Source organism: Equus przewalskii, chromosome 14 (genome assembly GCF_037783145.1).
Source record: "Equus przewalskii isolate Varuska chromosome 14, EquPr2, whole genome shotgun sequence".
In the NCBI taxonomy this organism is placed as follows: domain Eukaryota; kingdom Metazoa; phylum Chordata; class Mammalia; order Perissodactyla; family Equidae; genus Equus; species Equus przewalskii.
This window is the reverse complement of record NC_091844.1, coordinates 17,757,164-17,782,405: the sequence shown is the minus strand read 5'-3', so window position 1 is coordinate 17,782,405 and position 25,242 is coordinate 17,757,164. Positions and strand designations below refer to the sequence as shown.

At 45.7% G+C, this 25,242-nt stretch overlaps 1 protein-coding gene across 17 annotated transcripts in view; it reads right to left on the bottom strand.

The window, feature by feature from the left end:
* Positions 1-25,242, bottom strand: part of REEP1 (receptor accessory protein 1) — a 98,084-nt gene that overhangs the window by 21,140 nt on the left and 51,702 nt on the right. For 7 of the 17 annotated variants that reach the window (XR_011525927.1, XM_070572206.1, XM_070572200.1 and 4 more), the window contains exons 3-5: positions 21,425-21,501; positions 14,991-15,111; positions 11,827-11,940 (exon numbers count right to left, since the gene is read on the bottom strand). Coding sequence is in view for 16 of the 17 variants with exons in the window: in XM_070572206.1 (XP_070428307.1) it covers positions 11,827-11,940; positions 14,991-15,111; positions 21,425-21,501 (312 nt within the window). In the remaining variant the exon portion in view is untranslated. Of the gene's footprint in view, positions 1-747; positions 838-1,759; positions 1,940-11,826; positions 11,941-14,990; positions 15,112-21,424; positions 21,502-25,242 lie in introns of all 17 variants that reach the window. The other 10 variants (XM_070572195.1, XM_070572198.1, XM_070572204.1 and 7 more) reach the window with 3 other exon arrangements.

Here is a 25,242-nt window from a genome sequence, read left to right as displayed (position 1 = left end):
ATAGAGAAGAAAGAAGTAACTATTAAAAAAAAAACAAGAACAGAGAAGGAAGAAGTGGTGTCTCCAGAAACTGCATTATATTCGCTCTCCAACTCCGAGAGCTTAGTCTCAACTCTGGTACAGGGGGCCTTGACCAAGTCAACGTGGTCTTTCTCAGCCTTGCAACCTCATTGGGAAATTAAAGGGTTGAACAAGATTCCCTTCCAACTGGAAAATTCTGAGTTCAAGACCCTCCTCTATGGCTCACTATCTGGCTCTAATTGCATCCAAAATAAGAGTTTCTAGTATGATTTAAATCTCTAGAATAAATGTTGGGCCTCTCTAGGCAACTCAGATGAAGGGTGAATAAATTCCAGCCCATGTGTGTGTGTTTTTTTAAAGTCCTGTATCAATTTCCTCACGAGCCAACACTGAGTTTAGAATATGAGCCATAGGAAAAGCTAAGAATTCTGGGGTCCTTTTGTGAACCAAGGTCAGCTTATTTCAGGTACATGTGAGCACCTGCCCCCGGGGCTCTCACCCCACATGTCAGCACTGTCCTCAGCATCCCACCCCTGGAAGAACCTCTCTACAGCTTAGCATCGTGGGACTGGAAAGGGAGACATACTCGGCCTTCCATGAAAATGATTCCCCTACTTAAATTCTGTCTTACTCTTGACCTCTTTATCCCCCACAGTGTTATAAGCATGGTCTACCCAGTTTTGTTGTTGTTACTTGTTTATTTGCTGTTTATTTTCACAGACTCACCTTGTGGCCCTCTGGGCATGTCAACAAAACGTGGCCAAAGGGTTCTTTCAGCTGTGCTCCTAGAACCCCAGAATTCTGCAGAAGTATCTTCTGGGCAAGGGAGGGTAATCCATTCCTGGTTATTTTAATCTTTTTTTTTTTTCCCCTGGCTAAAACTCTTAGAAAATTGGACTTTAAAAGATAAACTGTGTCACTGAATTTTCTATTAATCTGAGATCTTTAATTTCCAATCTTTCTCCCAATTTGTAAGGGATAAGAAAGCCATGTATCCAACACAAACCAAATTTTGTAGGTTTTGATGTCTTTCTTAGTCAGGGGAGGGGATGGGTGTGTTCTTGGGAAAATCTAGACCTTTAATAATCTGGTATTCCCAGTGAAACAATTTACCACTAATAGAATGCCTGCCATTAAGGTCCATAGAGCCCCGATTCAACACAGCAGCTGAGCCTGGTTGTAAGTCCTTGATGAGGTCCTCTTTTCCAGAGGGACACACCAAGTCACAGGGGAAGGCTCCAGCACAGCAGGAATTTTAGCCCATCTCAGCTCATACATATCTAACGCCTGTGACTGATGACAACGAGAGTAAAGACAAAAGGTTTTAGTGAGTCAGGCAATTGATAACAGAGCCACCAGTGTAACCATGTTGCCCACTGGTAATTCAAAAAGAGTTAGTACTTCCCTCTAAAGGGGTACCCACCTCACTGATGGAGTTAACCTCTACAGCTACACATGCTCCATATCAATGCCAAGCAGGCTCCTTATCAACATGCTGGAGAAAGATGGGGGGCTTTTTTTGTGACATAAAATGGACTAACAAACAAAAGAGAAAGAGAGAAAGAGACAGAATTTCTCCCACGATAGCATCAATTATCAAATCCAATTCATTCTCCAGGCGTTAAGCAAACAAAGAAAAAAACCCAAATAAGTTAATCACATGTTAGACGCTACCAAATTAACACAATAAAAGGCTCTAGAAGGACACGAAGTGGCTCTGGGATTAACACACACGTACACACACAGGTGTTGGTAGGAGAGACACCTGGCTTGGATCCAGACCATGTGCTGGTGGGCAGAGGGGGCTGCTGGCCTCTCTACCCGACTGGATCAGTTTGGAGTTAGTCACGCCTCTCAACGGGGTTACCTGCCCTTCTCTGAGGTCCAAAGAGGAGACAAAATGAAAGAGTCGAGCCACCTGATAAAGGGGAAAAGAAAAGAAAGCCATGGGCACCAAGCCTAAAAAACGGGGTTGAAGCGAGCCATGCTGCCCTCACCTCCTACACTTACTCACTCACTCACTCACTCACACACTCACTCACCCACACATCTCTTCATTCATTCATTCACAACAAGGGCTGATGGAGTGTTTACAAAGCTCTGTGTGAAGCCCCACAGAGGAACAAGGGCGAATATGATACCATTCCTGCTCCCAAGGAGCTCACAGTCTAGCTGGGGCATCAAGACACAAATGCACACAAGGGAGCAAATGACAAAGACGATAAAATGTGTGACAGAAGTTCAGGAGATGGAGAGAGCACTGTTCGCTGAAACACCCAGGGGAGGCCTCATTCAAACTCGAGGGAGGCAAGGGCTGTATCATCATCAGAAAGGGGAAGGATATGGTGGCCGGAGAGTGGTCTGAGCCGAGGCGTGAGCGTGGAAACCCGAGGAGCATTTGGGACACTGAGACTGACCATTGTGAGGAGAAGAGGCTCTGGAACTGGCGAACAACGGGAGATTAGCCTGGAAAAACTGTACTTCAGCTGCCTAAATTTGGACTTTGATGAGATGAGAGCTCCACTGAAGGCTTTTGAGTAGTGAGCAATGTGAAGAAAGCAGGACTTTAGAATAATGAGAACATTCTGGATATACCATGTGGTACACACTGAGAACTAGCTCCTGATATTTGCTCTCCCCTCCTTCCTCAGGTTGCAGGTGGGCACACAGACGTCTGGATAAAGACCATATTTCCTAGCCTCTCTGGTCACTTAATGGAAGACAGAATGCAAACACAAACAACTGGTGAGAGAAGGCTGGTTTTGTGCTTCTGTCTGGCACGCTGGCTGGATCTGAGGTGCTGACAGAAGCTGCTGAGGAGGTGACGAGCAGAAGCTGGGAGGTGAGACAGGGTTGTGTCGAATAATGATAGTGCACAGATGAGTCGAGTCCCTGTAATCCAGATCAGGGCCAGTCATCTGAGTCAGGCCAGCACCCAGGTGATGGGGTTTCGGGGTCACCAGGAAGGACTCCACACACAGCAGCAGTCCCTGCCCTCACAGTATAAGTCTGCCATTGAGACACATTGTCTCAGCTGGAAGCTTTGCCTTGTCCCCGCTTCCTCGCAAGGAGACGTGAAGGCCCTGAGGGGAGGTTAATGTGGTAGCAGATCGCTCTTCCTGAGGGGGAGGGGGGACACCAGAGGCGTATGGGAAGGGGACAATGAGACGAGAGAAAGGACTAAGGGGGAAGGAGGGCATCCACAAGACAAATTTGTTCAGCTGTTAGTGAAAAGTGGAGCTATAGCTATACTCACATTTACAAACGTGCCCATGTTATCACAAGCGATACAGCTTTAAATGAACTATATCTTAGGATGACACATATTTGTGATCTAAGTTCCTTCACCTAGTATGTACCACCGACTGCATTTCAGTGTTGCCCCAGCCTTGCCTGCCATGGCCAGGATTTGCTGGCTGCCTTTTGCATATTAATGCACTTTCTTAACTCCTATAGGTGTTTGATATAAAATGGTCAGAAGAGCAGTCAGACAACCTTAAAAGTATCCATGGCTGCAAGCGACTCTGAAATTCTCTATGGCAGACGCTCATCTCTCAGGTATTCAGCCATGGTCCTCAGGGTCTGGTGGTGTAACCCAAATAGAAAAGGGTCAGGAAGTGTCAATCAGGGTGCAGGGATCAGGGAGGGAGCCATGGGGTGCACGGAATGATGCAAGAAACAGTGGACTGGGAGCTAGACCCTCTCACTCTGATTCCAGCTCAGCAACTAACAGCTGTGTGACCTTGGACAAGCCACTCAACATGCAGGTCTCAATGTCCTCCCCTGTGAAGTAAGCAGTTACAGAGATGATGTCTTAGGTTCCCTCCTGCTCTAGCAACCCACGGTCTGAGGTTCCCCCTCTCTTGGTGGGGAGGTGCTCACGTGTTGTAAGCTGTCCCTCAGGGACCCACTCACCTCAAGGCTGAAGAGGCCCAGAGCCATGAGGGACCCGAGGCCCAGGGCAGGTGAGTGGCTTGCCCAGAGAGACAGAGCACAGGCAAGGCAGACCGGGACAACACCCAATACCACACTCATACCACCACACCACAGAGCCAAGACAGGAAGAGAGCCTAGATCCACACCAGTGGGAAACACAGCCTCCTCTCCAGAAGAGTCTGAATTGTAAATAACTTCCCAATGCCAGCAACTGATTTGTTTCTTTTTTTAAGATTGGCACCTGAGCTAACATCTGTTGCCAATCTTCTTTTTTTCCCCTTTGTCCTAAAGTCCCCCAGCACACAGTTGTATATTCTAATTGTAGGTCCTTCTGGCTGTGCTATGTGGCCTGATGAGCGATATCTAGGTCCACATCTGGGATCCGAACCAGAGAAACCCTGGGCTGCCGAAGTGGAGCACGTGAACTTAAGCACTCGGCCACGGGGATGGCCCCTGACTTGTTTCTTTTATTTGGTTCAACAGTGAAGAGACAATCATGATCAACTTCAGAGACCAAGCTGCCATACGAGGAGAAGGGAACAATGGTAACCTTTATTAAGAATTTAGTGTGAGCTCTGCACTCTGTGACGTCTTTACGTACATCGTCTTAAACTACTTTGCAGTAGGCACCATTATCACGCCCACTTTGCAGGTGAAGAAGCTGAGGCTCACAGAGGTGCAACAGTAAGTGAGGGAGCTGAGACTTTTACCCCGAGTCTGCTTATCTCCAAGGCCCACACTTGATGCTACCCACGGCTCTACTGGCGGAGATAGCTAAAGATATGCACAACCGTCCTTCATTCCTTTAACATTTACTGAGCACCTACAGGGCATGCAGGTAAGACATGAATGTAAATGACTACAAGAGTGCCACGGGGGGATCAAGGAGCAAGAGACCAGTTCCACCTGGAATCCAGGAAGGTTCTGTGGAGGCAGCAGCATTTGACCTTGAAGGGTGGACAGGATTTCAAACAGGAAACAGGGGCAGATGAAGGACTAATAAGCAGAGGCAGGAAAGAGAAAATTCTAGAAACAGGGCACAGAGTTGCGATTTCTAGAACAGCACAGAAGGTGGTGCTGTGAGTGCAGCACAATAAGAGCCAAAAAGGTAAGGACAGACAACACAAGAAGGCTAAGATCAGGTTTGGACTGCACCAGCCTCAAACAGGAAGGGAGAGTAGCAGTGACTACTTAGGTAGCTACTGGAATAGTCCAAGCTAGAGGGGGGGAGGCTGGGAAGAAGGTCTGGAAGCAAGGAAAGGATGTCAAATAGGCAGGACTTGAAGATAAGTGGGAGGAAGGAGGAGCATGAAGATGACTGAGAATGGGAGCCTGGGGGCCTGAAAGGATGGTGATTTCATTATCATCAGAAAGATGGGACACAGAGTGGCAGATTTGGAGCTAGGCAAATGTTGACTAAAGGTACCAAGGAGAGACAGGGAGGATAAGTTCAGCAGAGAATCAGAAACGCTGGACTTGAGTCCCACGGAAGCCGATCTGGGAACCAAGTGCATCAGGTGACAGCCGGAGGTGAGCACGGAAGCCGATCTGGCAACCAAGTGCATCAGGTGACAGCCGGAGGTGAGGGAAAGGATGAGATGGTTCTGGGAGGCAGAGGAGAGTAAGGGGCAGGGCCCATGGAGAAATCTCACCCAATACTGAGGGAGTGACAGGAGGAAGGAGGGAGTGAGCAAGAGAGGAGTCAGGAAGGAAGAGGTGACCAGGAAGGCATCATGCCAAGAAACAGCTCTTCCCACTCATGTGTGAGCCTAAAAATGCTTTCTCAGACCTCTCAGGTCAACCAGGCTCTTCTTAGCGGTCAGAGAGGCGGGCGGCCTTCTCTCTTTCCACGTGGACCCTGGCTTATCTGGCTACATGTAATCTCCACAGGTAAACTTGGAACAGAAACTGGGCAAGTCACATTAGACCAGCAACTCCGCAAGAGTCCCTGGCCCTTCTTCTTCAGCGGACTTGTGACGCTGGGCCTTTTGTTTGTTTTAATCCACCTCACCATCTATGGAGTGAGTGAGGTGAGGCAACATTCCAAGAAGAAATACTGGGAGGATGGGAATCCAGAATGACGGGGGGTGAATGACAAAGGCGAGTATGGTGGAACACTGGTCAAAAGTCTTGCTTGGCTCTGCTTCAACGCGTTTTAGAAAGCTAAGCTCAGGTGCAAGCTGCTTGTTCGGGAGACGAGAGGGTAGGGCATACTTCCAAACTTTTCCAGCAGGTTGTCCACAACAGTTTAGATAATCTTGATGTTTAAAACTGGTTGCCAAGGTGAATTCTAAATATTAATTTTATGTCACACAGTCTTTGGCTATAATCGAAGAAAGAAGGCTAACTTGGTGTAAGCTAGCACAGTGGCTGGGAAGGTTCCTCGGACGGGTGTAGAGACAGCATGAGGCTTCTTGGAGCCCTTGGCCACTTGGATTCAACAGACACAAGGGTGTGACGCCAGAAAAACGAGACGCAGGGACCTGGAGGGGACAGCAGTCTTCTCTCCTTCCTTAGAAATACCCTCTCAGCATGAGCTGATACAGGGAGGTTTTATAAAAAGAAAATCAAGACCTGCCCTCTGATTAATTTTAAACAAGTAGTTTTTTGCTAGAAAGAAAACAAAGGTCAGGGCAAATGATTTCAGTCTGGTCAGCAGCCCCAAATCACTAGGCTTATGAATTTCTTGGAATGAGCTTCTGGTTCCAAAAATAAAGTTTCATGGTGGTTTGCAGGCAGTATTTTATTCAAGCAAGAGGTTTAGGTAAAGCAGTGATGGATAAAAGATAAGAAGAAGAGGGAGAGGACTGTTTTTTTAATAACTATTTATGCTGAACTGTTTTGTAGAGTTTGTTTTAATTTTAAGGCAAAATTGAGTGAGAATTTTAAAAAATGAGTAGGAAAACACTACAGTTTCTCTCTCTGTGGACTGTGCCTAGCTGTTCAGATGCTATAACCAACGCTTGGCTATATCCTGGTGGCCGCTGACCATAATTTCAGGCAAAGTGCCTGAGTTTTGGCCAGGAGGTAGGGAAAGTGGAGGTCATGGTATGAAAGCAAGGCTGGACCAGGGGAGAGGATGAAGAAACGGAAGGTATACCATGGGGGATGCTATAGGCTGAGTTTCCATCTCCTTATTTTCCCAGAGAACCTCATATCCAGAGGCCCCAAAGTGCCAAGTGGGGAAGGGCAGGGTCCTTGTCAAAGTAGAGCACTGCCGGTGAAGGGGTGAAAATAAGACAAAGGAGAACCCAAGAGGTTTAACAGAGGGCTTGGGGCAGTGCTGCCCAATAGAACTTTCAGCAATGATGGAAATGTTCTACGTCTGTGCTAGCCAGCAGCCATGGTGGCTGCTGAGGACCTGAAATGGGGTTAGTACACGTGAGAAATTGAATTTTAAATTTACTTAATTTTAATTAATTTAAATTTAAATAGCCACATGGGGCAACTGGCTACCATATTGGACAGAGCAGGATTGGAGGAACCAAAAGGTTTCTTCTTCAGATCCATCAATGAGGTTTAATGAGTGGCTATGAGTACAGAACAGTAAACAAGTAGTAGCTGTTTGGTTTTTTTCTTTTTTTTTTTAAAGATTGGCACCTTAGCTAACATCTGTTGCCAATCTTTCTTTTTTCTTCTCCCCAAAGCCCCCAGTACATTCTTGTATATTCTAGTTGTAGGTCCTTCTGGTTGTGCTGTGTGGGACGCCACCTCAGCGTGGCCTGATGAGCAGTGCTAGGTCCACACCCAGGATCCAAAGTGGCGAGACCCTGGGCCGCCAAAGCAGAGTGTGCGAACTTAACCACTTGGCCACGGCGCCAGCCGGTTTGGGTTTTTTTTTTTTTTTGTCTAAGCAAGAAACAAAGGAAAAGAATCCAAAGTCCCTCATCTCCAGAAGCTGACAGTCTAATAGGAAACATTAGATTCTAAGCAGAAAAAAACACACACAATCTGGGGAAGAAGAACCCCTAATTCACCGAAGGCCAGCTTCCCTCGGAGCAGCTGTCTTCCACAGACGACTTTAATCACAGCATTGGTACCACTGGAACTGTTCTGGGGAGAGGATCTCCAGAGGAAGGCAAACAGCATTATTTTTTCAAGCGATGAGACCGAGTAAAAAGCAAGGCTGGTTTACCAGGTTTGAGAACTGGGCAGGTGGAAGAGATCTAATATGTGGTTCAAGTTTCAAGAGGAATAAGGCAGCCTGGATACCTCGCGGTTTTAAAACTTTTGATCGATTGGTTTTTTTCACTATGGTTTCTCCTATGTGACAATGTGTTTTGCTTAACAAATGAATTTCTAGAGCATTATTTTTAAAAGGCAAAGAGATTTCCAGTTTTAGTCTTAAAAAGACCTGGGGCTCAATTTTCCCTCAAGGTGGAATTACCGGCTGGGAAACAGTTAAGATCCAGGCGCGGAGCCAGCCAAGAACCTAGGGACGCTTAGACAGAAGGTGTTAGAGAAGTGTGTTCTCAGCAAGGACACAAAGCAGCTGTCATAGAAAAGAAGCATCCACATGTCTGGAGGAGACGGATTAGACCTTGGGGAAGCCTGGGAGAAATCTCCCATGTGTCATTTCTTTGTTTTAGCTTTTCCAGTTCTCAGATAAAATACTAACATTAACAACAGCTTATATCTGTACAGTGATACAGTTTACAAAGTTTCTTCACACTTCATGATGATGCAAAAACCCTGAAAACATTCATTGTTTTTTTTTTTTAGGGAAAGGGCTCAGGGCTCGATATTATGAAACAAAAAAAAGGATTAATGAAAAGTGTAGCTACGTTATGTTGGACACCTGAAACTAACATAATGTTATTTGTCAATTATACCGTCATTGAAAAAAAAGTGTAGCCAAACCATCTTTTAAGCTCCGTACTTGGGAGCCATCAAAGGATGGAAAACAGAGCAGAAGACGGGTGGAGGAGGGTTCCCCCAGGGTAACCGAAAAGGCTGCTGTTCAGGGCTCAGGCGGGTGCAGCGCACTGAGCTGGGCTCTTGGGAGCACAACAGATGTCCAAGAGCATGTATTCTCACCATAGTATTTCCCAACTGGCATTAAGTTTTGAGGAAATTAAACATTCATATACTCAAACACACCCCAGTTTCTCATTCTCAAGGTTAATGCTTCTAAGGAGTGAAAGCTGCACCCCAGGAATGCTAAAGCAGGGAACTGTTTAAACTCCAATCACCTGTGCGCTTATAGTTCTGAACGGGGTCTCAGGCAGTGACCCACACAGAGCTGGCTGTTTAAAAAACATCAGGGGAACTTGTTAAAAATAGAGATTCATGGGCCCACTGCCTGAGATTCTGGTTCAGCACATCTGAGAATCTATTAAAAAACAAAGAACAAAGCTTTCCAGGTGGTTTGGACACAAGAGCCAGAAATGGATCCACTGGTGGAGTCATTCTCCTTTGACCCCTGTCTGGCATGATCCATTGTTGCTATGGAAACCACTGATTGACTCCTCAGCCAGACTGGATTTTACTTTTTTTTTTCTTTTAAGTACACAACTGCTTCAAAAATAGAGGGCATTATTTTTGGAAAAGAAGATATGTTTCTCTCTCAAGATATTTGTATTTAGAGAGGAAGAGCAAAGCCCCCAAAAGGCAGCAAATTTTCTCATCTGAAACCAAATTCAGCAGGAAGCCGGCGGCATCCCTCACTACTTTAGTCCAACTAGAAAGAATTAATGAGCAGTTATTTCATGAGGCAAGTTTCAGACTGTCTGGAGCTTCCTTCAGGTTTAGCTGTTGTAAGGTGCCCGGGTGGAGGTTTGGGCTCAGGGGAAATTTCCCCAGTGGTCTGAGGGGCTGGCAGTGGCTGACCAAGATGGTATCAAGGTTCTGGAGGCTTCAGCTCGAGGCAGACCTGGAAAAGGATGGCCCTACGGTATTACTGTCAGAATAAAATGTACACACCTGCAGCTGAGTGGCCGGGTGACCCGTGTTGAGCTACCCTGATAAAAGTACCACAGTTACGCTCCATGACTGAACTGAGGAAGGAGCAGTAACCCATTTTCCTTCAGGCTTCAGAAGCAGAGGAGATGAGATGGAGAAACGGGCAGAGAGAGGTTCTCTGTAGCTTTATGTTGCAAAGTTGGTCTGCTGAATTCAGAATTTAGCAGTTCTGAGTTCTCTTTTCTTTCAACTTAATAAAAGCATAAAACGGTTGCAACTCCAACAGTAGGATCTTGGAATTCACTGGTCATTGTAAATCCTGATACAGTTCCTTGGGACACCAAAGTGGAATTTCCCCTCCAAAGATACTCACTGGAATCCATCACCTTGCCAGCAACTATTGTCCTAAGGTGGGCAGGGCCCCTCCAGGCACCAGCTGTATGGAGCAGGGCGACACTTCACTACAGTTCTGTGTTATAGAAGGAGCTGGTCCTTCTCTGAAATAAGAATCATTCCGTTTTGGTTCTCCGGTCTCTAACAGCCTTTTTTTTTTTTTTTTTTTTTTGAGGAAGATTAGCCCTGAGCTAACATCTGCTGCCAATCCTCTTTTTGCTGAGGAAGACTGGCCCTGAGCTAACATCCATGTCCATCTTCCTCTACTTTATATGTGGGACACCTGCCACAGCATGGCTTGCCAAGCAGTGCCATGTCTGCACCCAGGATCCGAACCGGGAAACCCCGGGCCACTGAAGTGGAACGTGCACACACCGGGCGGGCCCCTTTCCCAGCCTTTGTCTGCAGAACTCCTTCACTTCACCTGCTTTTCAAACAAACACTCAGCCCCAGGTGCTAAGTCTTTATCTCAGAAATGCTCCTAATGTGCTTCTCTCTGTTTCGGCGCAGGGAAAATCCTGGCTGGCTGTCAGCAAACCTCCATCGCACCATCCACGCACAGTCCATGGGCACCAAGATGTGCATTAATCATCTACTTGCAATCCCTTTCACAGCTCTGGCCCCTTCTCTAAAACCCTCCCATCACCATCCAGGACCTATAGCTTCCCTTTGCTAATCCAACTCACCTCCCAACCAATGTGTCTTCCCAACCATTAGCATAACTCTCTCTCCTCCACCCCCAGCTGATCGTAGACCCTGCCCCACCTTTGGATTTAGGGGACGGGATTGACACCAGAAAACACGAGCGCCAACTGCTGAATTTACTCTGAGAGTAAACATCTCCCAATTTAATTTTTCAGGGCTGAGCACACAACGAGAAACTGACACAACGACAAGGAGAACAGGATGTGAGAAGAAGCCGGGAAGGAACGCAGAGGACTTGTGAACAGGGCTGGATGGGAACGAGAAGGAAGTCATGCTTGTGTCACAATATCCCACAAACCAGTGTTTATTTCAAACCTCCTCCACCACTAGCTGCTACTGCTACACTCATCATCGTCCTCCATGTTGGAACCACTCAACTTACTCTGGGACCCTGGGTTCCCTCCCCTGGATCTTTTGGGCCACATGAGTGTAGAGGCCACCCATTCACTCAGGTAGCCTCTCCACCTGTCTACTGTGAGTTTAGGTGATTCCCAGTGCATCCTGGGAAACTGCAGAGAAGAGCTCACTCCCTCACTTTTCCTATTCTCTTTCTCCTGGGCTTAAGTTCCAAGTACTTCAGAGGTTCTTTACCTGGGACCCAGAGATGAGCTTCAGGGGCTCTGGGAACCTCTTGATATTGCATATATCATTTTTGTGTTTGTGTGTATGTGTGCGCATGCATGCATGCAATTTTATGGGGGCAAGAGTCACCAATTTTTCCATCAGATTTTCAAAGGAACCCCAAAAACAATGAGGATCCACTGATTGGTCCTTAGCCCATCCTGTGTGAGTTGCATGGATGACGAGCAGGGCAGGCTGGAGGGACCGAGATGCTCACACAGCCGGGGTGCTCAAGGCCGGGCACAGTACCTTGGAAGCAGCCATCACTGCTGCGGTGGCCGCCACGTTCAAGCCCCGCTTCCCATAGTGCACAAGGGCATCGTAACTTCGGTCTTTCGCTTGGACCAGGCAATCATCGATTTCCTGCCAAAGGAAAAACAGAGGCATACTGAGTTGGAAGGCTCAAATAAATCTCTGTTCTTTCTCCCTTCTCCCGAGCACTGGTCTTGGCAGCTTGCCCAACCACTGATTCTCCCTGGGACTGGAAAGTTATAGGCATTAGAGGGTGTGTGTATAGACGGGAGGAGGGAGAGAGACCAAAGAGATATGGGAGAGTGGAAAAAGGGATTTTGAAAAAACAACAACTTACTGACCCAGGAAAGTTTTCTTCAAGTGACACCCTAGGATTGCTCCTAAAGTCCTCTAACCTTCCAGGGGGCCTCCAGGGGGTCCTGGATGTGGGCAACCCTACCTTCTACACATAGCCACTCTAAAAGACACTGAAGGAACCTGGGGTGGAGAGAATGCCAAGAATTGAACATCGACCCTCACAGCTGCCACCACCCAGCTGTCAGCCTCTACACACAGTTTCGTCTTCTGAAAAATGAGGACAGTGACAGCACCTAACTCATAGAGCACACTGAGGACGACATGAGATCATTCCAGGAAAGCATCTGACACTGGGGCTGGTTTCAGTAAGTGAGAACCATTGTCATCTTCCTTATCTCAAGGGGGTCGGGCCCTGGCAGCTCTAAAATTCTATTATTCTATAGCTATTTCATATTATACCCCACTAGCTCCCTATGTGTGTATCAATGGGAGGGACTAGGATACAGAAAGAGATAGATTTTATTTTTGTTGATCAGGGAGATTATTTTACAGATAACGAAATAAAAGCAGAAATTAGAAGTCATCCAGCATCATACCACAAGGTAAAGGTGGGGTGGGAAAGAGGATTGAGGTCTCCTTCAGGGACCAAAACCAAGTAAAATATTGGTTTAGTTCAAATTTGGATCAACTCTGGCTTATTCTTCTTGTTTGTTTGTTTTGGGTTGTTTTGGTGTCATTATTTTGAGAAAACAGCTGTCTTGCAATTACAGTAGCTCCTTTCAGAGTTCAGTAAGACAATGACATTTGGCCTCAGTCTCATTTGAAGTTCAGCCCATCAGTGCATTTCCTCTGCTCTGAGGTAGGCCGGTGGGGCAGAAAACCCCCTGCTCACTCCTTGTGTAGGCTTCCCCGGGAAGTCATGACCATCAGTTTCCACTGCAACCTGTGACTGACTCTGGAAGCGATTCTTGGCAGCTCCTAAGAGTCAGTCACCTTCACTTCAATGGGAATTACAGTGGTGGCTTCAGGGAAAGCCTGGCGTTTGTGCAAAGGGACGTAGGTACAGTAGGGATCTGATAACCAGGTCAAGAGAGGGATTGCCATTCCTCAAAATCCACCCTTCAGAGACAGGAAGTCCTGTGTCCTGGTTCCTAAAGGGATTCTCAGAAATGTCTACGGTAGTCAGCGCATCCAATCGATATGCTCCCCCAAAGCCTTCCCTAGAAGTCCAAAGTATTCAACTTTCAGAAACAACAGAATTACGATACAAAGCCACTTCTATTTTTCCTATTTTATGTTAAAGAAACCTATCACACAATCAGTCTAGAAAGTCATATAATGTAATTAGCAAATTATACAGTGTTGGACCCGATATGTAATCCCACGCTTGGGAATTTATTCTATGATAATAAGTCAAAAGAGGGAATTAAACTTCACACTTGGCATTGTTTGTGGGTCATTATGAAGACCAAGTAGAAATGGATTATGTACAAACAAGTTTAAGATCTCAGAATACAACTATTGTATCTATGTTAAGGTTTTTCTCTTGTTATTTTTGGGTTTTGGATCTTTTTGGTGCACTTACAATTGTATTTTAAAGAAAGGTTACACAGACTGGTATGCATAAAAAAAGAAGTTATCAAACAAATTAGTAAAACAGAGGTAACGTTTATTGTAATGGACTTTGCATTTATTACTGTATGAAACCTTAACAAAACAATGGAATAATCCATTGAAAGCAAATCCGGTAAATTAGGTTCAGTGGAGACATTAAACAAAAAATAATTTTATAGACAGTGACATTATCTTTTTTTTTTAAAGATTGGCACCTGAGCTAACATCTGTTGCCAATCTTTTTTTCTTCTTCTTCTTCTCCCCAAAGCCCCCCAGAACATAGTTGTATATTCTAGATGTAGGTCCCTCTGGTTGTGCTATGTGGGACACCACCTCAGCATAGCTTGATGAGCAGTGCTAGGTCAGTGCCCAGGATCTGAACCGGCAAAACCCCGGGCCTCCGAAGCAGAGTGCGTGAACCTAACCACTCGGCCACGGGGCCAGCCCTGACATTATCTTATAGGTAACTTAGAATTAAATTTCTTCTCAAGAGATACAAGTTTTAATTCCTACTTGAATCCTTAGTTATTGTTGGTCTTTTCATCCAATTTCTCCTTGTCTGATTTCTTCCAACTCTGACATTAGACAAATCTACATTTTCGTTTCAAGGATTTTGTGAACTACTTTGAAGCAAAGCAAACACAAATAGTAAATGACATGAAACAAATCATTATGACTATTCTCATTAACACTTATTGACGGATAATTACCACAATAGCAGGCATTTCATCGGTAGCATGTGTTTTATCATTGAACAATAAAGTTAATAAAAAATAATGTACTAAAAATTTATTATATTCCCGTCTCTGTTAGCAGCTGTCTGGGTACAAGTTCAAGTCATTTAATCTCTCTATGCTTCAGCTTTCCTACCTATGTTAAGTTTTAAAGGTATCTTCTTAAGTTGATGTAAAAATCACATCTGCAAAAGGACAGGGGTGGAGCATGATAAAAAGAAGGAAATTCAGTTTGGTGGTTGAAGTATGAGTGAATCTTCTCCTACTTTTGTTTCAACTTATGGAAACGCTGTACAATAAATAATGATAAACAACATATTTTAGAGAATTTCACCACTACTTCTAAACATATCAGAAAAACAGATTTAAAAAAAAAAAGATAGAAGGAACAACTTGTTGGGGGCAAATAAGAGCCAATCGAGGGTCTCTTGAAATAAAATAATCTGCCCTTTTTCTTTCTCACTTTTAAATTTTTCACTTGCTGGAAGGAGTGAAAGGCAGAGCAGCACAAGTTACCTTTTCTTTTGAAGACAGCGTGGGATGCACAAACTTCCTGTATAGGAGGCTGGAGCCTTTTGTGTAGGGAGACAGCAGCCAGGCTACAAATGCTATTTTTAGTTCATAATAGAATGGAAACCTGGAGAGAAATGAGAAAATACACATTCCATTAGGTTCTCGGCAGCACCGCCCTGGGCCTATGAAGGACGGAACCCGGCGACACAGACACCTCTCCCGCCTGCGCATGGCGGCAAGGCCCCCAGAGTCCTCCTTTCTCCCCTGTGGAGGTGTGTGCACACACGTGCACACGCACAGCACAAAACCAAGGCCTCTTTTAAAGCCAGTTCGTGTTTTCTTGCGTTGCCCAAGCAAGCTAGGAGCCCAGGTTCTCTCCAGCAATCCTAGGGACATGCCTGGCAACAGCTGGCACTTCCTGCAGGCCACGCCCATTTAGGCGGGAGCCAGGGTTCCAGCCACAGGCTCAGAAGGCCACCCTCCTGCTGCATACCCAGTCATTCACTCTTTTTTATTATTTATTTATTTATTTTTTTGAGGAAGACTAGCCCTGAGCTAACATCTGCTGCCAATCCTCCTCTTTTTGCTGAGGAAGACTGGCCCTGAGCTAACATCCATGCCCATCTTCCTCTACTTTATATGTGGGACGCCTGCCACAGCATAGCTTGTCAAGCGGTGCCATGTCCGCACCCGGGATCTGAACTGGTGAACCCTGGGCTGCCAAAGGGGAACGTGCACACTTAACCACTGCACCACCAGGCTGGCCCCCAGTCATTCACTCTTTACTCACAGCCAAGATAGCATAAACAGCTGGAGGATTTACAACAGGGGGGAGCTGACAAAGAATCTCCAGACTGGGGGCTGGCCCCGTGGCCGAGTGGTTAAGTTCGTGCACTCCTCTGCAGGCGGCCCAGTGTTTCGTTGGTTCGAATCCTGGGCGCAGACGTGGCACGGCTCATCAAACCACGCTGAGGCAGCGTCCCACATGCCACAACTAGAAGGACCCACAACGAAGAATATACAACTATGTACCGGGGGGCTTTGGGGAGAAAAAATAAAATCTTTGGGAACAAAAAAGAATCTCCAGACTGGGAATAAAAACCTCTCCTTCTTGGCCGTCTTCTTGTTCCAAAAAGAGGCAGAGACAGGAGCCTAAGAGGCAGAGACAGGAGCCTAACTCTTGCCAGGAAAGAGATGCTACCCATCCTACTGAGGTCGATGGCAGGCAAACAGATCTTGATCTTTCTGGTACCAAAAGGAAGATGAGTTTGGGGTGCAGCTACATATTAATTCTGGAGTTTGAAGTCCTGCCTACCATTCGTTTATTCATTCCATAAACACTTACCTGGCACCTGTATGTCCAGCTTGTGCTGAGCACTGAGGAGACAATGGTGAGCAAAGAAGACCCGTTCCCTGCCCTCTTGGAGCTTCCTGTCTAGTGGGAAACGGACAAGATACTGGAGTCCTTGGAACTGACAGTCCAGTCAGGGAAACAGAGATTGATCAAATAATTGCAAATAATATAGAACAGCAACCTGAGACAAATGCCATAATAGGCCTCTGCTAATCCACGTGGGTGCCTTTGTATGTGTTAGAAGAAGCCAGCCCCTTCAACTGGATGCAGTCCTGCAAGTACAAGACTTGCAAAAAGCACTTCATCTGGCCTCTTTTGCCAGATATCTTGTGCTATGAACAACCTGTGCAACCATATTTGGCAGTCCTGATGTGTGTTAACCTTGTCTTTCTATTTTCTGTATTCTGATGCTTGGACATCTTGGGGCCTTGCTGACTGGAAAGACTGCCCCTCCTAGGGTTAGCCAATTCCTGAAGACAGTGAACAACTGGCCTGCAAGCAAGCCTTTCATATGTACAACCAACCCAGAGCCTAGACCCCCAACTGCCTCCTTTATGGAGCTCTCACTCTCTGGGCCACTGTGGCCTGCCCTAAATACCCGAGGGCCAGGTACCAGACAACTAGGGACACCCCGACACCCTGGTGCCCACTGAAATTATTCAGACTAGCCAATCCTAAACCTGCTTCCCCTGCCTTGCCTGTTCCATCCAGGGCAACCAGAATAAAGGTTCTTGCCAACATTTCCTCCCTCTGCCTCCTGATCGACCTCAGTGCTTCCCCTTGTGGCCCTGGGTGGAGAGCTGTGCCTCCTGTTTCCAGGGATCTGTGAGTACAATGAACTACTTCCTTCATGACAGTCATTTCCTTGTCTGTGGGTCTTACCACACCTGATTAAAACAAATCCTGGGTGCCCTTAAAACATGATGCTCTGAGGGAAACTGACACCTGAGCCTGAGGACTCAGAAAAGTAAATTCCTCCCAGGCATCTGAAAATAAGGAGCAATTGCCAGCAAGTCATCTCAGAGCCCTTCGGCTCTCACACAGACCCCCACATCAGCAGCGCTCACCACTCCTTTCCTCATCGAGGTCTCCTGGCCCACTGCCTTCTGCCTCTAGCAGGCTCTTCCTGAATATTCCCTCAGCAACTAGAGGACAGTTTCATGTCGAGATTGTTTAATATTTCACGGCCAGAACAGAGACGGGGTTGATGGAACAGAGGTGTGATTCCCCCACATGTGAACACTCCAGTGATTAATAATGGAGGAAATTTTGTCTTGAAAACAACTACTTGCCAGCCCCAAGGGGAAAGCCAACGAATCTGGCAAGCTCAGGCATCAACACAAGATACGCAGATAATCCCAAGGGGATCTGTTGTACTGCAGCTCTTGTTTATTATGTAAAAGATGTATTTTTTAAATAGGTAATGCATGCATATGGTTTTAAAAATTCTGAATGTCCAGAAGAGCGTAGAAGGAAGAATCTCCTTCCCATCCTAGACCCCTGGTCCCTTTTCCAAAGGCAAAAACATTATCAGTTTCTAGCCTGTCCTCCCAGAAGCAGACTAGCGCCAAGATATACAATCATGTGGGTAAATGCGACTCCCTTAACCCCCAGACACACACAGTAGCACCCTCCTACACCTGCTTCCCCCAACACACACACAATTAACAGGATACTTTGGGAATTATCTCAAACTGCCTCTGGAATCATCACACCAGGACCAGGCCCTGGCCAGGGATCATAAGGGTCTCCAGGTTGAGCCACTCAGACCCTGTGTTTCCCAGAGGCCTTGGGGTCTCCTGGCTCTACCAACACAATCACCACCAACCAAGTCTGCCTCCAGCCGACCTACTAAATCACAGCCTTCACCCAAGAAGTGGAGAACGACCCTGCTCATTCTGTGAGGATAAGCCTTTTAATCCTCCTGACCTCTAGGATGTATTTGAGGAGAAAAGGCCAGATGCACCCATCACATTTCCTTCATAGCTCCCAAGGCATATGCACAGCCCTGGGCTGCATGGAGTAGCTGTAGTCTCCCCACCCTCCTCACAGAACCCCTTCACACTCCGGAGGCGTAAGCCTTTTCTAAGAGGGTTGGACTAGTGATGAAATTGTCAAAAATGCATGCAATTAATGTGTAGAGAAGATTTCTGAAAGAAAACACAAGTACCTTCTAACAGTGGTACCTCTGGAGAGGCAGACTGAGGGCCAGGGGAGGAGAGACTGACTTTTTAGTGTGTTTCAATTTATTTTCCCATGTGCATGTAGTATTTTATAATTTTTAAAAAACTAAATGAAATCATCCACACAAATTGTGAACCAAGCCACCATCCCAACTCTCCTGTGGCCATACACAATTGCTGTTTTCATTAAGATAGAAAGTTTTAACATGTCAAACTATGAAGAGGGCACCGCCCTAGGGGAGGGGTGGAAAGAGGTGGAATGGGGTGAGAGAAGAGTGAGGGGCAGAATATAAACATGAGGGGTGGTCTCCACTCCTGGAAGTGAACAAAAGTTTAAGATGCTTCTAAGAAGCCAGAGGTGCATGTTAGGACCTATTTTTTCTTGTAAATAGAGCTCAGAGCTGCTAAGCTGGTGTCCATGTCCCTGGAAGGGACACAGGGCTCTGTCTGTCTGATGGGCCTGTCCGTTGCCCATTCCCAGGGCAAGAGGGAGGAGGGAGAGGGAAGACTCTCCCAAAAGAAGACCATGATCTGTAATATTTGGAGGTTGGCAGAAAAAGAGGAAGCAGGCAGAGGGCGTGACCAGGCTGTGGGCTAAAGTAGGCAGGGAAGGTTCCCAAGGAACCCCTTCCCTGCAGAAATGGAGCTCAGGGCATCAGGAGAGGGGCAAGAGACCCTCACTTCCCACCCACAAACCACCTGGACAGCTCCAGTGAGAGGGACCAGATGAGGCCTCCACACAGGTCAGGAAGATCGGAGGATTCTCCCCAAACCTGTGCACATGCTCCAAATGCACCACATATCAGATGCCCTCTCGTAGTATGTAGAACATTGGCTCCACGACCTTCTCATCCTGGTGTTACTCCCATAAATATGTTCTCTTAACATGGCAAAAGGGATTTTGCAAATATCATTAAGATTATTAATCAGCTGACTTTAAGATAGGGAGTGAAGAAGCGAAACCCTCACTGTTTGCAGATGACATGATCTTATATATAGAAAATCCTAAAGAATCCATTGGAAAACTATTAGAAATAATTAACAATTACAGTAAAGTTGCAGGGTACAAAATCAACTTACAAAAATCAGTTGCATTTCTATACCCTAATAATGGGCTTACAGAAAGAGAACTCAAGAATAAAATTCCATTTACAATCACAACAAAAAGAATAAAATATCTAGGAATAAATTTAACCAAGGTGGTGAAGGACTCACACAATGAAAACTATAAGACATTATTGAAAGAAATAGATGATGACACAAAGAAATGGAAAGAGATTCCATGTACATGGATTGGAAGAATAAACATAGTTAAAATGTCCATACTATCCAAAGCAATCTACAGATTCAATGCAATCCCAATCAGAACCCTAATGACATTCTTCACGGAAATAGAACAAAGAATCCTAAAATTCATACGGGGCAACCAAAGACCCCGAATTGCTAAAGCAATCCTGAGAAAAAAGAATAAAGCTGGAGGCATCACAATCTCTAACTTCAAAATGTATTACAAAGCCATAGTAATCAAAACAGCATGGGACTGGTACAAAAACAGGCACACAGATCAGTGAAACAGAAATGAAAGCCCAGAAATAAAACCACATATCTACGGAAAGCTAATTTTCGACAAAGGTGACAAGAACACACAATGGAGAAAAGATAGTCTCTTCAATAAATGGTGCTGGGAAACTTGGACAACCACTTGCAAAAGAATGAAAGTAGACCATTATCTCATGCCATAAGCAAAAAAATTTTCAACATCACTAATCATCAGGGAAATGCAAATCAAAACTACACTAAGATACCAACTAAGATCTGTTAAAATGGCTATACTCACTAAGACTAAAAATAACAAATGTTGTAGAGGGTGTGGAGAAAGGGGAGCCCTCATACAGTGCTGGTGGGAAGCAAACTGGTGCAGCCACTATGGAAAATGTATGGAGATTCCTCAAAAAACTAAAAATAAAAATACCATATGACCCAGCCTTCCCACTACTGGGTATCAACCCAAACGACATGAAATCAACAATCCAAAGTAACATATGTACACCCATGTCCATTGCAGCACTATTCACAACAGCCAAGACATGGAAGCAATCCAAGAGCCCATTGACCAATGATTGGATAAAGAAGATGAGGTATATATATATATACACAATGGAATACTACTCAGCCATAAAAAAGACAAAATCATGCCATTTGGATGGACCTGGAGGGTAGTATGCTAAGCGAAATAAGCCAGACAGAGAAAGACAAATACCATATGATTTCACTTATATGCAGAATATAGACAACATATGGACAAAGAGAACAGTTCAGTGGTTCTGGGGAAGGGAGGTGGAGGCTGAGCACAGGGGGTGAAGGGGAGCACACATACAGTGACGGACAACAAATAATGTACAACCGAAATTTCACAATGATGTAAACTATTATGAACTAAAAAACAAAAGAAAAAATGTGTACATGTGTGTACATACACACACAAAAATTTTTTCAAAGTATATACAACTATGAATAGTAGTTGTGGTGAGAGTGAATGGCATGGGAGGGAAACAGTTTTATCTCACACTTTTGTGTACTATCTCTTTCTTTCCTTTTTTTTTTTTAAACACATGAATGCTTCTTTACCAACTCCATTAATTGAGGAATGGTGTTCATCTTATCCATCATCATATCCTTATACTATAAGAACAATATCTGCTTTTACAAGGTCATTCAATAAATATTTACTTGAAGAACAACTTTATAGACTAATTTATTAAGAATGTTCCACTTAACATCCCAGCACCTGCTCCTCTGCTCTGAAGTAAGGTTTGAGACTGCTTTCAGACCTTTCCTATCTCTCCCCTGACACCAGACAACATCTTCCCTTGAAATGTCCCAATTCCTGAAGTACTTACCAACAAAGGAAGATGTCGGTGAATGTCTCTGCTGTGGTGAAAAGTGCAAATATAATCCAGTACATCATCCATTTGACCTGTTGAAAGGGAAAACAACACAGGTGGTAGGAAAGGTCCAGAAGAAAGGGCTATCCAACGTCAAGAGGAACAGGCCCAGACAGTGGATGCTGAGGCAAGCCAGGCGGTGCATCCCGCACTGGCAATCCGTTCCCCCTCTCCCTCCCCAGCTCATGTCCCGTTAAACCCCAAACCTTGGGGCTAGAGGTAAACAGGCTATTTCCACAACTGACCCAGGCTCAAGGTCAAAGTAGACCCTGGGTGACCTTCAATAGCCCTCAGGTGGTCTAGGGAGACCTGCAGACCAGGAGTGACTCAGGATCCAGTCAGGTCATTTTTCCACGACACAACCAGGGGAGTAACTCTCCAGGCCTTCACAGAGACCCCCTGGAATGAATTTTAACCAGGCCAGACTCTCTGGGATGGAATGGTGGTAATCTTCACTAGTCACTTAAGAACCGTTTCCCATTGGAAAGTCCCACAGCCCCTCACAGAAACTGGATCTTTTAAAAAATATCTCCCATGCGACCATGCTTTTCCATTTTCACTGCCTCTCTCCCTAGTTGAGGGCTTCATCTCCTTTCTCCTGAACTACTTAAGAGTGTCCTGCTCCCCTGTCTCTTGGCTCTCCCCTCACCAACCCATCATAAAAACTAACGTCATCCTGATCTCCCAAAAGCAAAAACTCATCAGACTGCTCCCCAGTTTAAAATCTTCCAGCCTGCAGAATAAAGTCCAAATTCCTTAGTCTGCTCCTTCTGGCTTCTGGTAATGGTGGAGCAGTTTATATTGGACCAACCTTCCTGCCACTAATAATAATAAACTCTGAACAAAACATTTAAAAACAACTGTTTGAAGGTACTAGAAAGCTATGAAAAGCTGGCAGAAACTAGAAGGGATTCAGGTCTTGAAATAAGGGAACCACACCAAGATGTGCTGGGGATGCTCCCAGCCTGCAAACCATCGGGCAGACAGAGCTCAGGAAGACACTCACAGTCTTATGTGCCTGAGGAATTGGAGAATGAAGTGTGAGACTGCTAGAGATGCTGGAAATTGCGAGGAAAAACACCCCAGAAAGAGGGAAACCATAAGGAGGCAGGCCCTCAAATTCACACACAAAATTCCTTCAGACCCTTGGCTGGTCCCTGAACTGCACAAAATCAGGTAATCCTCCAAGGTGGCTGAGTGAAAAAGACAGCTGCAAAGCTGAGAGAGTTGAGCAGAGATTCAGCTTCTTCCCACTGTAGGAGAAACAGGGTTTGGAGTTCAAGTCCCGCCAAGTTAGAGGAGCTTGGTAAACACTCGGGAATTTCCATCCACTGCCAAGTTTATCATCAGCAGAACAGGCTCCTCAGCAGGAGGCAGACAAGGTCTTGTCCAGTTGTAAAGCCCACGGCATGCTAAGGCCCAGGATCCAGGAGTTCCCAACACTGGTATCCAGATACACAGCCAGGAGCCTGAATTCCCTCTCTACAGGCTTTTTCTTTTTAGTATTCAAACTATACTCTAATATCTTCAATTAAAACAAAGGACGACAACAACAACAACAAAAATCCCTTCCTTGACACAACCCTTAGGTCACAAACTTCTCCAGTGAGTCAGCTATACGTCAGCATCTACTTCCTCACCCCCACTTACTCAGTGCGCTGCACCCATTACATCCATACTGCTCTCACTGGGTTTCCACTGCGGAGCGTACTTCCCAATCTTTCCTCCATATTCCAGTCATAACGATCTTCTTAAATCCAAATGTGATGATTCTGCTTCCTAGCTTAAGGTTTTCAATAGTTGCTTATGGTTGTTAAGAAAAAGCCCAAGTTCCTTAAATTGGCTTACAAGTTCTTGCATGAACTGGACCCTAATTATCTCTATAAAAGCTCTCCTCCTTTCTTGAATTTTTCACTCCAGTTATAATGAACCTCTTTCAGTTCCCTGAACAGCGCATCTTCTTTTGTCTCCAGATTTCAGCCCTCGCATCTCAGCCTAAATGTCATTTCCTCCAGAAGGTATCCAAAGTTTGGGTAAGTGTGCTCTCCCTTCTTCCCCCAACAGTGTCATACATGCTCCCTCTCATAACACTTATCACTCTGCTTTGAAAGTACCTGTTTATTTCTATGATTTTCTTACTAGATTGTAAGTTCCCTGAGAGTGGAGATGAGTTGTTCTTGCACATCATTTTATCTCTAGTACCCAAAACAGTTCCTGGTACACAGTGGGTATTCAATGAATATGTTTTGAATGACCGGATTAGAATGGTGGCATTGTGAATGGGAAAGAAAGGATGGTTTCAAAAAGGTTGAGAAGGAATATACTCTGGGAAATACTGGTCTAGGTGGCTTTTTGAGAAGAAAAGACAAATTAGCTTGCAAGGTAACAGATGCTCCACATGAGTGCCTGCTGAATGGATAGCATAGGAGGAAAGGGGCCTGTTGAAGTCCGGGCGTGGTGGGATATGGAGCCACTCACACCACAAGAAACTAAAGACAGAGGCAGTTTAGAGAGAAGAGGTTGAGATCCATGAAGCTGAGGGCAGTCTCAGGGTCCAGGAGGACATCCAAGAATACCCAAGGCCTCCAGAAAGGTAAGACCAAATCTCAGGAGGCAGACTGGGGCTACGGACAAAGATGAGGGAGCCATGGCAGAGAGGGGGCTTGAAGTGTTAGCCTAAAGAAGTTTCCATCCTGTACTCCTCACTTGAAAATACTTTCATGCAGGAAGAAGGGCCTGAGAATGACTCACTGAGCCTAACAAGGTAAATGGAATACTGGTGACGCAGAGACGGAAACCATAAATAAATTACCAGGAAATGGTTTTCCCCATCATGCTGCAGAAAAACCAAATGAAGGTTATTTTTTCCAAGGTTTGAAATAGAACTTTCCAGGTTCAAGAGATTCTATCCAAAACTCCCTGCAAGATGAGGAGGAGCCTGGGCAGGCAGCATCCAGAATAGAGAGAAGGAACTATGGCTCATTTGAGAGGTAATGACTAGGAGCAATTCTGGAATGGACAGTTGACAGCAGGACTGGGGAATCCCTCTAGACTGAACAGGGGCAGGATCCAGGAGTGAGGAGAGAAGCTGTGACCCTAGGTCACAGCAAGAGGGTGGGAAGCAGAGCCTGGAGACCTTCCATGAGCCACAAAGGTAGGCTGAGACCCCAGGGCCCATCACACTCTGCCCCCAGGGCTCCTGGAAGCCTCCCCCATGGGCTGTGGAGGTAGCAGGCTTAGCCAGCTCTTTAGCCTCACCCCACCTACACACTCACCCTTCACCAGTCACACTAATATTTCTTGAGCCTTTCATACTTCCTCTTGCATTTGGGCTCTGCTTCAGCCTCACAGGAATTCCCTCTGCCAAATGACTGAGAAAGAAAAAGTCTGAGCCTGGTTTATAGATAAGTCTGCACCATCTGCTGGCACGAACTCATAGTGGACAGCTATATAGTCAGCGGTGGCCCCAAGGAAGTGGGGAAGTGAAATTTCCCTGCAGGCAGAACTTTGAACAGAGCGCTTAACCTGGAAGAAGAAAGATCCTGAGGTAATGGGTTTACACTGTCATCAGGTATACCAACTGTGTATTTTCTTATTTTCTGTATTCTTGATGCTCTGGCATCTGGGGCCTCACTGATGGGAGATACTGCCCCTCCCAGGACTAGCCAATTCTTAGAGATAGCAAAAGACTTGCCCCAGGGGACCTTTCATATGCAAAGTGACCAATCCAGAGCCCATACTCCAAACTACCTCCCTTTTGGAGCTTTCCCAGG